The sequence below is a fragment of the Mauremys reevesii genome, linkage group 5 (assembly GCF_016161935.1).
Source record: "Mauremys reevesii isolate NIE-2019 linkage group 5, ASM1616193v1, whole genome shotgun sequence".
In the NCBI taxonomy this organism is placed as follows: domain Eukaryota; kingdom Metazoa; phylum Chordata; order Testudines; family Geoemydidae; genus Mauremys; species Mauremys reevesii.
In genome coordinates, this window is record NC_052627.1 from 21,741,609 (window position 1) to 21,757,600 (window position 15,992).

General features: G+C 43.0%; 1 protein-coding gene across 12 annotated transcripts in view; it reads right to left on the bottom strand.

Annotated features, from left to right (window-relative positions):
• FAM13A (family with sequence similarity 13 member A) overlaps positions 1-15,992 on the bottom strand; it is a 208,120-nt gene that overhangs the window by 46,323 nt on the left and 145,805 nt on the right. For all 12 annotated transcript variants that reach the window (XM_039540440.1, XM_039540441.1, XM_039540442.1 and 9 more), the window contains 3 exons: positions 7,321-7,365; positions 4,483-4,662; positions 553-739 (listed from right to left, as the gene is read on the bottom strand). In XM_039540440.1, the coding sequence (XP_039396374.1) occupies positions 553-739; positions 4,483-4,662; positions 7,321-7,365 (412 nt within the window). The remainder of the gene's footprint in view (positions 1-552; positions 740-4,482; positions 4,663-7,320; positions 7,366-15,992) is intronic.

Sequence of the window (15,992 nt, forward strand, 5' to 3'; positions counted from 1 at the left end):
GCACCACTGAAGTGCAGCTGCTGCTGGGAGGAAGGGCAACCACCAAACTGACCCACTCATAATGCCCCTGGCACTCATTCGCTACAAATAACACACTGATGAGCTACATTGTGATGCAAAACTATCAGAGAGAATTTAAAAAAAGACACCCCCACCCCCACACACAAGCTGATGGTCCAACCTGCGAGGTGCTGGTCTTAATCCTACTAAACTCTTGCAGAGTTGGGGACAAATTTCACTTCCTTACTCTATTTTTTAAACCACGTTGTTTTGCTTTATTAAAATCAAAAATAGCTACGTGTAGACTAAGAGGGTCAAAATGTGAATTTGGCCCTTCTGTAACCACAATGCACTTGTTAAACATGTAGGGCCTGATTCTCCATGGCCCTAACCAGCCATTTACAGCTGTGCAAAGTGCAAGTGATTACATGTTTGTAAATGGCTACACAAAGTACAAGGCAGTGGAGAAGCGTGATGCTTGCTTGTGAGTGGGATGCTCTTTCCCAACATGATACTGACCCTCTCTGCAAGTGGTATGGCATGTTCGCTTACCACAGGGCTATCTTGGTTATCGTTGAGCTCAGAAAGTTTAGTGCTGGATTTCTGCCGTTTTGGTTTATTCCTTTCTCCAATATACCCGGAGTTGTTTTCTTGTAATTTTTCTACTTCCTGAGGAGTCAGAATACAATCTTCAAGGTTTCCGAATCCAGAAGGAATGTTTTCTTTGTTGATGACCTCTCTGAGGAAGGAAAATAACATTGCAACAAAACTGTTTTTTAAAAACACAACCCTATTGCATTTATGCTACTGGCAGAGAAATGCATTATGCTGACTGGTGCAGTTCTGGATTTGTCTCTTAAACCCCATCAGGGCCGCCCAGAGGGGGGGGCAAGAGGGGCAATTTGCCCCAGGCCCCAAGCCCCACAGGGGCCCCCACGAGAGTTTTTCGGGGCCCCTGGAGCGGGGTCCCTCACTCACTCCGGGGGGCCCGAAAACTCTTGCGGGGCCGGGCGCAGGAGCTTCTTCGCTCCCGGTCTTCGCCGGCGGGGGGTCCTTCCGCTCCGGGACGGAAGGACACCCCGCTGGCGAATTACCGCCGAAGACGGAGCGGGACCCGCCGCCGAAGTTCAGCTCAGTCTTCGGCGGTAATTCGGCGGCGGGGGGCCCTTCCGTTCCGGGACCCGCCGCCGAAGTGCCCGAACCAGCGGCGGGGCCCCCGCCGAATTACCGCCGAAGACCGGGCTGCACTTCAGCGCGGGTCCCGCTTCAGCGGTAATTCGGCGGGGCCTCGCCGCTGGTCTCGGGCACTTCGGCGGCGGGTCCCGGAACGGAAGGGCCCCCCGCCGCCGAAGACCCCGGGCCCCCGGAATCCTCTGGGCGGCCCTGAACCCCATCTGCGTTTCATCCTATTGCAAGAAACACACACAGGCTGCGACATCCTAAACCCCAACAAGGAGTTAAAAACAGGTGTACTACATCGCATGAGAAAACATGGTGATCAACACTGTGGACCTGATCCAACTCCCACTAAAGTCAGTGGAAAGAATGGATCAGCCCCTGGATGTACTAGTTATTTTTATAAGGTTATGAGAGTTAACTTTCCCAGAGACAAATGTTAGTTGCTAAAAAAAAAACCACCAAACAACTTGTAATAATTTCCAGTATAAACTGAAAGCAGAATTTGGGCATGGCTCCCAAACCTACTGTAACTCATCCCTTTACCCAAGTTTGCAGGGTAAGAACACACGAGGCATTTCCACTGTACACTCCTTTTCTTTTTTGGGGGGTGGGGGTGGGAGAGTGATCAGTAACAGAGAACGGGATGGGAATTAAAGTGCCTCATCAGCAATAACTGCACTGCTGTGATAGAGAACTGTGTGATTTGTTGTGCTGCATGGAAACGTGTTAGCTTGCTTAAATGCTTCTTATCAGACACTGCGATAAATTCCTGTTTGTCTAGTCAGATCTGTGTGTTTTCCAGAAACGTCATCTATGCTCATCTTTGCCTCCTCGTTTAGGAGGGTGGAGATCTTCCGCTAGCTCCCTTTCCCTGCAGTCGTTCTTCTGCAAGGCCACTCCTCTGCCCTCTTTAATAGTTTTTTTCTATTATGTGCAATAATAGAGACACTTCCAAAAATACAGACATCACTGTATTTCTTCTATTTGTATATCGATATGTATTTCCTTCCTCCCAACCTCTGTGCTCCCTTCAGCTAACAGCACATCTATCCTGCCAGAGATGGAAGGCTGGAATGGAGGGTAACAGCTGTCAGCATCCACAGCAGTTTTGTACAGAGAGGTACAAAGCTCAAGATCTGCTTTCAGTAACACCAGTGAAGTTGCTCTAGAGTGGCACCGGGGTAAATGAGAGAGGAGAATCTGGCCCCAAAGTGTTGGCTAGTCCTCAGGAGGGAGAAAGTATTCAGATTTTTTAAAAACGCTCTAGTTATTTTCTAGGTCACAAGTCATTTCTATGTTTTGTTTCTGGAAAAGGTAGATGACAGAGGCTTTATCCAGAGATCTATAATTCTATCAGACCCATTTAACTTGGTGCAATTATTATTTTTAAACCACTGAGATGTGATTCATTACATTTAGATGGTAGGTCATGTGGTGTGCAAAATGTAAGCCTCTGCATATGTTTATGCCATAAATATTATCCCAGCTGTATGCTGCCACTGTATTGTGTAGCACCATGGGTCGTCTTTAGATCTGTGTCCAGACAGCAAAAAGATCAAGCCAGCCAAAATCAAAAAGATCTCAAATGAAATTTTCACAATTTCCCATAACAGATCCCAGGACAATTTATGTCTATGAAACCATAGAAATGACCTGATTTCTCAGTGTCATTAAGTTAGGATTTTTGATTTTCTTTAAATTAATGTCTGGGGCTCTGGGGTCTATCCAGTACTGAAGAGTTAGCAGCTAAATGGACTAGAAAGCACTAACGGCAAATATACAATGCAATGCAGAGGCTGTGCAGAAAAAACTGCAGTGCTATATATGCCGCCAAAAACGTACGCTAGCCCGCCTCTGACCTACTTACCTGAAAAGCCAGTCAGAAATGCTTTTACTGCAGTTACATTTCTCTGCTATGTTAACATTCCATATTTACCCTAAGTCGTGGTGTATTCTCATCACTGACCATTTTTAAATCAAGACTGGATGTTTTTCTAGAAGACATGCACTAGGAATTATTTTGGGGAAGTTCTATGGCCTGTGTTATACACAATGGTGAACACAATGATCCCTTCTGGCCTTGGAATCTATTAATCTATATTCCTGGATGTCAAGTAGTATGGATTACAATTTTTGAGCCTGGGTGCCTAAAGTTAGGCCCCCTAAATAAAAGTGGCTTGATTTTAAAAGATACTAAGGCCTGTAGCTCAGTAAGATTTGCTGGTGTTCAGCAGCTCTGAAAATAAGGTAATTTTTATAAAGGCACCTATAACATGTATTTAAGAGCCTAACTTTAGGCCCTCAATTATGCAAACACTTATGCACATGCTTAACTTTAATATGACTTCTCATATGTTTAATGTTAAACAGATGCGTAAATGTTTGCAAGATCAGGGCCTCAGTTTGAAAATGTTGGCCATAGTATACAGTTGTACTCAGTTACTGCCCTACAAAAAAAAAGAAATATTTCAATTTCCCCTCACACACCCATACTACACATTCTTGGGATTCAGTCTTCTATATATGTATTTTGAAACAGTTTAGACTGTGCAAACATCTTGCCCATTTAAAAATACTTTTTATTTGCTAAAAGTGGGGAAAGGTCACATTTTCCCTTTCAGTAAAAAAAAAATCCTTAGATCTGTGCGTGAACACCACCTCTATTCAGAATGCAATGGTGACACATCTGTATTATATGCTGTATGTTATCAGTAGGAATACTATGTATGACTAATCCTTGAGAGGCGTTTAAAAAAAAGCTGTCTCAAAATACTGTTGATCTGTCTTATAACCATTTAGACAAAAGTGGTTTATTTTTTATTAATAAAAGGGGCACATTCTTCTCTCAAGTGCACATACGGAGCATTGCAAAATCTGAACAGAAGCTGTCTTTCTAACATGTGAAATTAGAATTTGGTCCAAATTTTGTATCTTTTTTGTTATACAAAAGCATTTGAAAGGGTTTTTTGTCCAGTATTAAGTTACAAATGCCCAAACTGATTTTTTCAGGAGTGTTACTGTTTCCAGATACATACAACTAAAACAAAAACCGAACACTACTTTTAGCCCATTCCGCAGTGAAACGACCACAAATCAAGGCCCTGGTTCTGCAGTTCACAGCTCCAAGCAAGTCAATGGAGCCCGGCACAGGTGCAGCAGTCACTCTGTACGCTCTCAGTTGCAGAACTGGGGCCAAGGCTTGTAATAACGGAACTACTGACAGAGTCTTGCCTATTTAATGGGTGTGATTATGATGCTATCAACTAAATATAATTTTTAATGGAAAAGAAATCACGAACATACAAGTCTCTGCTTTGTCGGCCTTCATCCTGTTCTTTGTGATGCCGCCTCCTCTGCCTAGTGGACACATTTGAAGAGGCTGACGATGTTCCTGATTCAGAGTCTTCTGAACTCTGCCCACCTGAGCCATGAGCATCAAAGAGATGCTGTTCCACTGCTGAGCGGATCGTCTTCTCTAAATATCTGTCAAGATGAAAAATAAGGTCAATTAAACTTACAAACTTACCAGGAAATCTCTCCCTTTTTAAAAGTCACAATTTTTTAATAACTGCAGTAGTGTCCAAAACATGCTAAGGATGGTACAGACACATGGCAAGACATCAGCTAAATTGTTCAGATGTGGGTGACTAAAATGGGGCACCTAGAACAAAGTGACCCAATTTTCAGAAGCCCTGAGCACTCTCGGCTCCCATTACCATCAACGGCTGTTATGACCGCTCAATATTTCTGTAAATGAGTCCATTTTTACGAAGGTGCCTAACTGGAGCCCCCCCGAATTAACAGACCCCGGCATGAAGAGCTTTAGTTTGAAACGAGAATTTAAGATTCAAGTGATTAGACAATCCATACAAAGATAACAGGGTCTACGGGTTTTTAGTGTGTGTTTTTAAATTCACTCCTATTTCTGGGGAGAGAGGGGGGAAACTGGGGGTGGTGGTGGAAAGAGGGATACAGCTCGGGCAAAACAAGAATCACCTCATGCTGGGTGACTCACGACAAACAAACCCAGGATAGGGGGGTTGCTTTAGGTTTAGATAGCTGGTGCATGCATGACGCAAATATGTGCAAATGGCCCTGCGTCATCCCTTCTCTCACCTGCTCTTCATGTACTAACCCACACGGGGGGTGGCGTGGTGTGTACGGGTGGAGAACACCACTTCTCACAGCTCCCTGGTGCACAGGCAGAATGCTCCTGCTGCACCTCCACTTCCAGTGGTGCAGTGCACTCCCCTCACTGCACCTGACCAGCACTGTTGGTCTGGATAATGTGAGGCTGGGGCTGTATGCCTGCTCTTTAACCTGCCCCCATCCTTTTGGGGTGACTGACTCCCAGAGGAGCTTGTGAAAGGCCTGCCAGAAGGAAAGGCTCTTTGAAGTAAGGACCATAAGTGACCTATAGATAAAGGCCATGAACGTGTGTGCAGCAAATTCTTTAATAAGGTATGTTAAGGGCATGCTACTGAAAGCAGGGTTAGACAGGTTATCAGGGTGAATGCTATTCATATTTACACCATCACTGACTAAGGGGGAGATTTTCAAAGGCACAAAGGGCACTGAAATGGGACCTGGGCACGCAACTGTTCACTGTGCCTTTGCCCATCTCCTCCTAAACACACGGAAATCATTCTAACACTGACACATTTTTCAACAGAAATCATGCCAATGCCAATAATCAATTCAAAGGAGGCCCCTTTTCATTTCGGTAATATTCTTTTAGCTATAATTGCTGCTCTGAAAAGTATCTTTTTATGTGAAATGGTTATTCACTGTATTTTTTTCACATGGCCAGCTATAAAACTCAAGGAAACCACTCTTATTTAAACTAGATTATGGCATTCAATACCCTCCTTGTTTGTTCACAAGACCAGAGCAGTCAGATAGAACATCTGGATGGTACAACTTGTCTGTGTAACAAAACAAAGCCAGTAGGTCAAATCTGACAATGCCCAGCAGCCTGACAGTGCCCAGGTGAAACTATATTATATAAGAAATGGTAGCATCTGTGAGAATGAGGAGTGACTGCCTTCTCACAAGTATGTTGACCACACAGTAGGGCAACTCATCATAAACTTTACTCAGTTATATATCTAAAAAAATGCCCAATTCTGATCTCATGCTGTTTTAACACTGCTGCAACTTCACTGATTTCAATGGAACGACTCCTGTTTGATTCTGGCGTGAGACTGGAATCAGAACTACTGTGAGCAACAGAGCTTTTATTCACTTCAGTATAGTGATGGAGTCACTGCAGTGACACTGGAGATAAGGTTGTGAGACTGCTTCTGTTGTAAACCTAACTGAATCCTTCCATTCTCACTTTGTGGAAAAAAAGTTCCTTTTTCCTTGAAATTTCTTCTGCTTATTTTTGTGACAGAGGAGGGTTTGGAGGTAAAGACTGAGATATCAGACAAACATTTTTGATACATGACAGTTTGAAAAAAGGAATTTCTCTCCCTGTCCCCTCAATATTTTGAAAAATCTTATGTTCTCTGGAACATCATGGCTCACAAAAGGTTTGATTAGAAACTCCAGATTTGTTTTATTCATTCATGTTCAATAACATTTAGTGCACGAAAATGATTTATTGAGAGAATCTGATGGTTAATTGTGAGCGTGTTAGCTATGAATGTGAACCTGTACATGGGCGACGAGGCCACTGAAGAGTTTATAAACTTGTTGCTAACTATTATGTTAGCTGAGTTTGTAAACCCTCAAAAAAAATTAGCAATATCATAAAAGCGTATTTTAACTTTGCTAAGTGTGTGTGCGCGCGTGTGCGCGCGCGTAATATAAGGGCAAGAGTAAGTTCATATGCCAAAAGTTGGGACTTGAATGTCAGGCAGGTAAGGAGACTCCTTACAGCACAGCGAGGTTGTGCTTCTTGAAATCTCTGTGGTTACATAATAACCATAACATCCCATGGGTGTGGGAAAAAAGCAAGGAACTATGACACCCAGGCTCTTATTTGAGAGGAAGTGGCTTATGATCACTATACACAATGCACTTTTCTTTGGACAATACTAGGCTATTACAGAAAAATAAGAGAATAACATTTTTAAAACCTTAAATATAGACAACAAATGATAGCAACAAAACTTAAAAATAAACAGAGTCACTTACTCTCCAGTAGCAGGAATGTTACTGCTCACTTGGGATACATGGGCACTGTGGAAAGGGAAGATAGATCTAATTACCAAAGTAATGTCACAGAACACCTGAAGGACAATGTTGGCTTTTCTTCTCTCATTGCCTTTTCTTAGACACTCCACCATCTACTAAATTAATTAAAGGTATGATCTGTCAGCAGGAATTCATGTCCTAGAATTACATACGCACATGACAAGCTTCTGACCCCCTCAGAATTCTGACTCACTGTTAGAACGCACATTTACACCAGGCTCGTACACTCTGAATTGGATCGCTTGTCATTTACTACCAAGAGACTGCAGTAAAAAGGAAGGTATTTTAGCTATAGCACATTATGATTCTTCTCCGCCTGAATATTCTGCAGCCGTAGATCACACTTAGTTTAATCACATGAGCTCTGTTCTTTTGAGTCAAGATTTCAAAACGTACACACTATAAAGTGACTTAACATGTTTTAAACTACTCATCAGGAAAAAGGCAAAACATATTTCCTCTTCACAGATTCCCCTTCCCCAACTCCCCGTTTTTCATGTTCTTGGCTCCCTCTCCACTTGTTTTTTTTTTTTTAAAGTATATTTTCTCTCTTCTGTTTGCCTCTCAGTCTGACTCCAGGCTCAGAAAGAGGTAAAATAACCTAATTCTAGTTGTCACCACTCACTGTTCAAAGCACTTTCAAGTAAGGTGACGTGCCATCCCGCATGGCCATTACTGCTCGGCTCCCTAACTGCAGGGTCAGATTAGATTAGGCTAAAGAAAGTCCCTCCCCTTTCACGTAGCATCAGATTGCTCCCCATGTGTTGACTCAGCTTTGCAGATAAGAGGGCACGTGAGATTTCACTCCTGGTCATCACGCCTACAATATTAATTAAATCAAATAAATTAGCTTAAACGTTGCATTTGGCTTTATCCTCTTATCAGCAAGAGGATCAGTAGCAGGGTTGCCTGGTGTACTCAGACGTACATCGACCCTACGTTAGATTATAGGGACTTGTGAAAGTCTTACTCCAGAATTCTAGGTTTACTGTGCCACCCTAATAGAAATTTACTGCTTTTAATCTATACATGGAAGGGGCATCCTTTCAGAAACTTTAATTGCTGATGATTCAACAATTGCTCTATTACTTTAAACCAATCACAGTTTCTAAGGTTTCAGAGTAGCTGCCGTGTTAGTCTGTATCCACAAAAAGAACAGGAGTACTTGCGGCATCTTAGACACTAACAAATTTATTTCAGCATGAGCTTTCGTGAGCTACAGCTCCCTTCTTCGGGTGCATAGAATGGAACACACAGACATGAGATATTTATACATACAGAGAACATGAAAAGGTGGAAGTACGCGTACCAACAGGAAGAATCTAATCAATTGAGATGAGCTATCATCAGGAGGAGAAAAAAAACTTTTGAAGTGATAATTAAGATGACACATAGAAGGTGTGAGGAGAACTTAACATAGGGAAATAGATTCAATTAGTGTAATAACCCAACCATTCCCAGTCTCTGTTTAGGCCTGAGTTAATTGTATCTAATTTGCATATTAATTCGAGTTCAGCAGTCTCTCTTTGGAGTCTGTTTTTGAAGTTTTTTTGTTGCAAAACTGCCACCTTCAAGTCTGTCACTGAGTGGTTAGAAAGGTTGAAGTGTTCTCCCACTGGTTTTTGAATGTTATGATTCCTGATGTCAGATTTGTGTCCATTTATTCTTTTGCGTAGAGACTGTCCGGTTTGGCCAATGTACTAAGGTTTCTTCTATCCTTTCTCTTTAATATTTCCCCCACCAAACCACTGTAGCTTCCCTGCAGAGACCTGATGCCAGCCGAAAGGCTGGAGCACTCATGCTCCTCAGAAAGCAAGCACACTGTCACTTCGCTGGTAGCAAGTGGTAGGGAGAGGGGGTTGAACTGGTGTGAGGTGGTAAAATAAAAGTGTCACAAAAATCAGTTTAGTAAAGCCACACAACAGCACACGTCTCTACAGGTCTAGAGGACAGAACTACTGCAAGCCGACATGTTGTAGATAAGCCAGCATGCTGCAAGGAATTCAGTGCATCCCCACTAACCAGCTTGGTGTGTGTAAATTAGTGCAGTGCATCCACACATGCCACTCCCTTCAACTATGACTTCACCGGTGCAATCTGACTTCTACCCCAGACACAGTTCCTCAAAGGAGTCACATATATACATGAAAGCACATGTATATTTGGCAGTCTATTCCATGTATACATGGATGTTATACCTATATAATACATATACAGTTGTATATTTCTAATTAATACATTTATCGTTTGTATCATCTTATTGTATTTAATATTACCCTTACACACACACACACACAGTTGCATAATAAATATAATTTCTCACAAATGTGTAACTGCCACAAGTGTGGTTGTACTTTAACTTTACATCAAATTTCTGTACTTCCTCATTTCTAATATTTACATACAATACATATCAAATATTGATATCTAACACACACACATTCACTTGCCCTTTATCTCATCTCATCTCTCTTCGTCCTCCATCCCTAATAAGCTTTCTGTTTCAGGGTTTTTTTTGTTTGTTTGTTTTTAAGACATGGGGTCTGAAAAGGAAAGGACACTTAAGAGGATATTAAACTCAGAAAATAGCATTTTCCTACACATTATGCCATATAATTCCAGCAAAATTACTGTTGTGTAAAAATGCAAACTCCTGTCTCATGACTGTAGTCTTGAGCTCTTCCTTCCATTTGTTTACTGGTGATATTTCACGGTTTGGACAGAATTCTGAAGGTTTATGGGGGAATGATGATTATTCCCTAAAACTATTTTTTGCCTTTTATCATTTAACTTCATTTAAACTTGGGGAGAAAGGATTATTAGAGCATGCAGTTCCTTCTTCCAGGAAAAAAGTAAATAAAAATCAAATGCAAAACAGTGTATAAAATTCCTAACATTTTCATAACTTCCACATATATTGAGTAGTGATTTTAACCCATAACAAAGGTGACCTCATCAACACTGATTCAGTTTTAAGTCCATTAAACCTGCTATTTTCTAATGACACATATACATATGGCAATTATTTTGGGGTAGCTATTAAAATATCTACTAAGGGACTGTAGGTTCTATCTGAGAGCTATACAATACTGATTTTAAAATTACTTCATGGACATAGAGAGCATGACGTAAATACACCCCCACCCCACCACCAGGTGAAGAGATACTTTAAAAAAAAGCTTCATTAGCCCTTTTAAATTTAGAAACTACCTTTTTCTTGGTCCTGTGATATGTTAATGCTCTTTATTGGGCCTGTCTCTCAATAATAGTGGGATTTTGAAGGAGACGTTTTCAGATACACTAACTTTCTTGTAATTCCACAGTAATTGGCTTTCCATGCTATTTAAGTTTGAAGCTTAATTAAAATGCACTGCCAATAAATTGGTTCTATTCTGTACCATTAGCCAGGAAGTTAGGCCATTTTAAAAAAAATATCTTGATGGAGTAAACAGAATTATGAAATAGCTTTAGAATGTTAGGCACAAATGGTATGTGTGTATTATTGCCTATGTTAATAACCTCCAGTAAATACATGGAGATATTTAATGAGAAATTCTCAAAAAGCTAACAGCAAAGAAACACTTCTGGTAACAAATTCCTAGAGGTTTGCTGAACTTCTTGGGTGGCTGAAGTCACTTGGTCCTCAGCTTCATGCTTCACAAAGCACCCAAAGGCATGCTATGAATGCCCAAAACACATTACTTGCCATGTCTTACTGCGTAATTAATTGCCTCTAAATAGCAGCTTTGTTCATTAAATCAGTGAAACAATGTGAACTCATGTCCGGCTTGGTTAATAATTTTCTCCTTCTGTGTTTGACGCATTGATATATACAGTCGATTATTTTCATTACATTATACTGTACTTCTACTGCTCCACCCCATGCCCCACTGACATCATTTGGAGAGTTATCCAGTTCTGGGACTTCATGCTCCCTCAGAACTAGCCAAGGCCACAAATTCCTGACAAAAGTCTTGTTTTAAACACCAACCCCTCACTGACCTGCTCCCACAACCCCTTCATACTTCTTTCCCTAGGGGGGGAATCATCAGAGTGCCTCAGTGTTAGCTTACACCAGAGGTGGGCAAACTATGGCCCGCCTGCCCGGCCCCTGAGCCCCCGGTCCCTCTCCCGCTGTCCGCCCTCCCCAGGGGTCTCAGTGCACTGCACCACCAGCGCTTTGGCCCACCACTCCTGCCGGGCAGCGCGGGCGGCATGGCTGGCTCCAGCTGGGTGGTGGGGCTGAGAGCTCCTGCTGCTTTGAGCAGCATGATAAGGAGGCAGGGGGATTAGATAAGGGGCAGGGGGTCCTGGGGGCAGTGAGATGACAGGGAGCAGTTGGATGGGGTGGAGGTTGGAAGGGGGACAGTCAGAGGAGAGGGAGCAGGGGGCATTGGACAGGCATGGAAGTCCCTGGGGGGCCTGTCAGGGGACGGGGATGTGGACAGGGGTCGGGGCAGTCAGGGGACTGGGAGTGGGGGGGTCGGATAGGGGGTGGGGGTCCCGGGAGGGGGCAGTCAGAGGACAAGAAGCGGGGGGGGGGGGTTGGATGGGTCGGGAGTCCTGAGGGGGGCAGTCTGTAATAATGGAGTAGTGCTAGAAAAATGTAGCATCTGTTGTCCGAGATGGACAGAGACTTAGAGGATGTGGGCCATGAAGTAAATCATTTTTTCCTATGCCTGGGAGACGTTCCTTGAGGTGAAGGGTACACCGGACAGAGGCTGAGGTGTCCATGACACTATTTGCAAGTCTAGGGAGCTGGGTGTAAGCCGGGGTGGGCAAAAAAGGGCCACATCGGGGTTGCGAAACTGTATGGAGGGCCGGGTAGGGAAGGCTGTGCCTCCCCAAACAGCCTGGCCTCTGCCCCCCATCTGCTCCCTCTCACTTCCCGGCAAACCATCAATATCCAGCTACGGTACATAAAGGCCAAATCATTCAAACCTGGGTGCCTAAAGGTAGGTCTCCAAATTCATATTTAGGCACCTCGTTATGGGCATCTGACTTTTACAGGTACTGAGCAACCCCAGCTCCCATTGCTATTAACTCCAATGAAAGGAGGGGGGAGGTCGTATATACTGTTCCATTTAGGCCCATTAGGCAAGTGGACTGATTTATTTCTGTTACCGTTCAATAAACCAGTTTTTATTAGAATTAGTTCCAATCTCACCTAAATATTACAAAGCTGGACACGTTCATTGTAAGGGGCTTGATTTTCCTTGTACCCAAGGGCAAAACAGGAGTAACTTCACAAAATTAATGGAGATCCAGTGGGGTCAAACTGATGTAAGAGGAGAATCTGATCCAAAGGATCTGTTAGCAAAGAAAAAGCCTTCATCACTTGCTCGATCGTTTCTGCCTCCATTCTCCTTGTTTATTTATGTTATTTTTAAATATTGCAAAGAAACTCTGACACTAACAAACTGAAAGCTGGAAATTACAATCAGTGTAGCTTAGAATTAGGCAGACTGAACACAGCAATGCTACGGAGAGGCATGCATCTCGAGATAACTACTTACTGGTTGGATATCTTTGGAAATGAATCTTAAAAGATCTTGAGTGTGATTTTACATGTAAGTCATCAAGGTAAAAATACAGGGTGAGATTCTCATCTCTGCTCTGGTACCTTTACACCAGGTAAAAGGGCTGGCGTGGTGTAAATGGGTCCTAAAAACCCTGGTTCTGCCTTGAGGAGGATTCCCCTCCAATGTAAGCACTGCAGAAGACAGCCATAAGGTTGCCCTCTGAGATCCCCATTACAAGGCCAGGAGTAACGGGGGTGCTGGGAAAGGGGGATGGAGACAGGAGGGGGGTTCTGGGTAGGGGGCTGCAGCACACAGTACTGTGGAGATTCTGGGCAGGGGCAGCCCAAGGAAGCAGCCATAACTTAGATAGGGCCTCAGGGCTGTCTAAATTATGCCAGAGTCCTCTTCAGCTCCCAGGGCAGCTCAAGACTTAGAGGTTCCGTAGGTGGCTTAAGCCACTTTAGCCACACCCCACTTGGTCTACAAGTTCTACGTTTGTGTCTCTTAGAGAAGGTCTACACTGGAGAAAAAAAAAAAAGTGTGTTCTTAACTCAGGTTAACTAATTTGCGTTAAATTAGCAGCAAAGACCCAGCAACTTGGCTTTAAACTCACGATCAACCCCAGGGAGCCCTGCCCTCTAGGTTTTAACTCACACTGTTAGCCTGAGTTTAAAGCCAAGTCTCCCTCTCTTCACTGCTATTTTAACCCCAGTTAAGAACACACTTTTTTCTGCAGTGTAGACACTCTTAGAGGCACAGTCCAGAATTTCACCTATTGTCCTTTGCTACAATAAAGCTACCAAAAATGTGCAAATGAGGGTGATTTCATTTTGCACTTGGTCTCACACATTTGTCATGGCTCCCACAGAGGTCACAACTGGAAAAGTTTGGGTACCACAACTCTTTACCTCTTTAATGAATACTAGTCTTTTAATATAAACTGAATATACCCTGTCATGATTTTGAATTAAACTTCCCAATATCTGTACCTTGTGCAGAGTATATCATTAACCTATTATTGCATTAGCCACATGATTGATGTTACGCAGGAACTGAAAACCTTCCCCCCATCTCCCCTGCAATAACAAAGGCACTGCAGAGCAAAATGTATTACTGTCAAATATTAAGAATTGTAATTAGAATTAGTCAGAACGTACCATACTATAATCTTGCACACGACTGGCTTTTCCCTTCTGCCCCAGGGAAGGTGCATTAAAAGAGCATGGAAACATCTATAAATTTAATCTGAAACATTAAAAATATTTTAAAAGCATACAGTGTTGCTTTCTGGCCATCAGTAATGACCTATAATTACCAGAGTCTCAGGCTCTGGAGAGCTCAGAACTTGGAACTAATGCTATCATTTGCACAGGGGGTTACTTATAATGCACATCCTTTATGCAGAGAAACAAAATGTTCAAAAAGAAAATGTAAATGAAAAATGATAACCAAAGGAAAATTACAGTAGAGGCAAACAAGTTCACTCTTCTAGCAAGGCTGCTTGAGGAAAAATGCCAATGAAAACAGTTTCTAGAGCTTTTTAAAAACAGAACAGTTCCAAAGTCTAGTTGGTACATAATTCCTCTGGTTTAACAGTGGGACTTTTCAATGTTTAAATGTACTAGAAGACATTGGAATCGGTCTAAAAATTATTTATTATCCAGAATCGTAATGCTAGGTGCTTTCTCCTTTACAGTTTAAGGTATGTAACATACCTTGTGTTTTGCCTAGAAGTTACAATTCCATTATAAGAAATTTGCTTCATGCTGTAATTTGATGTACAAATCTTCAAAGCAGGAGAGGATTGTTTTTTGTATATAAAATCTGAAAATGGTGATGTGCTGCAAATGCCTAGCTATGACCAACCATGGTATGGACTTGATTTCAACCTTCTCTTAATAGTTTCATATTTTTGAAAGTTCAAATACAACACAATTAGCCTTATCTTAATGTGGTATATTGTATTTGCACGGTTATCTTAATGTCAGGAAATATGAATCCTATGAAGAATAGCAATTCTCCTTTGCTTTTCTTATATATGCCTCTCTTTATCCCTTGTTCTGGTATAATCTCCTGTGGCTGGTGCACACTGGCACCTACCGTTCAAAGCAGAGATATCTGAGTGATGCAAGGACCCTGGCTCAGGCTAGAACTCTACTGGAGTAGAACAGTAAGTATACAGAGATCTACACTCCAGGCTTCTTTCCCCGCTACCATTTTCATCTACTGCACATGCAGTGGAGCACAGAACCACCAGCCCAGCAACATTTCGTTTGTTAAAAGGGCCCACTCAAAGGGGCCTGACTAGCTAACATTAGGACTCTGATTCTCTCAGGATCAGCCCCTTAAGTAACAGCCAATAACTCTACAAACAGATTTTCAATGTCATCCTGAAAGGCTGACATCAGAATAGACACAGTAAATGTCACTGCATGACTTGCCCATACGCACCACACAGGCTAAGACTCTTGTCAGTAATGCTGCACTAATAAGACCATTTCTCTTGTGTAACAGGGGACAGATGTTAAAGAGAGAAAGAGAGGGAGGGGCATTACCACAAAGAAAGAGAACGGTGGGATTGAAAGGAAAAACACAAGGATAACACTGGGGAAAACCACCTGATGTATGAATGCAGTGTGTGCAGGGCCAGACCCAAAGTCAATGCAAGTTTTGTCACACACTTCAGTAAGAGCTGAGTTGGGCATGGTATCATTTCAATACAGTACTCATCAGTGGTGCTGGAACCCTTTTAATAGTGGGGAGTGCTGAAAGCCAGACCCCTTACCCCTGTCTGTGCCCCCCACCCCACATCTGGGGCCGGGAGCAGTGACATGTCTGTGAGGGGGGGCCTGGATGGGGTCAGAGGGCAAAGGCTGGGGACAGGCACGGGGCCAGTTGAAGAGCCCCGGCCTCAGGGCCAGTGGCCCGGATCCTGGGAGCAGAATCCTGAGAGTGGGGGGGCCGGGCACATGGCCAGTGGCCCTGTGTAAAACCTGAGGGTGCTGCAGCCCCCCCCGCACCTCTAGTTCCTGAGGCTATGGTACTCATTAGTGAGATAGCCCTGCATCTCAAAGCAGCCCATTCAGAGTA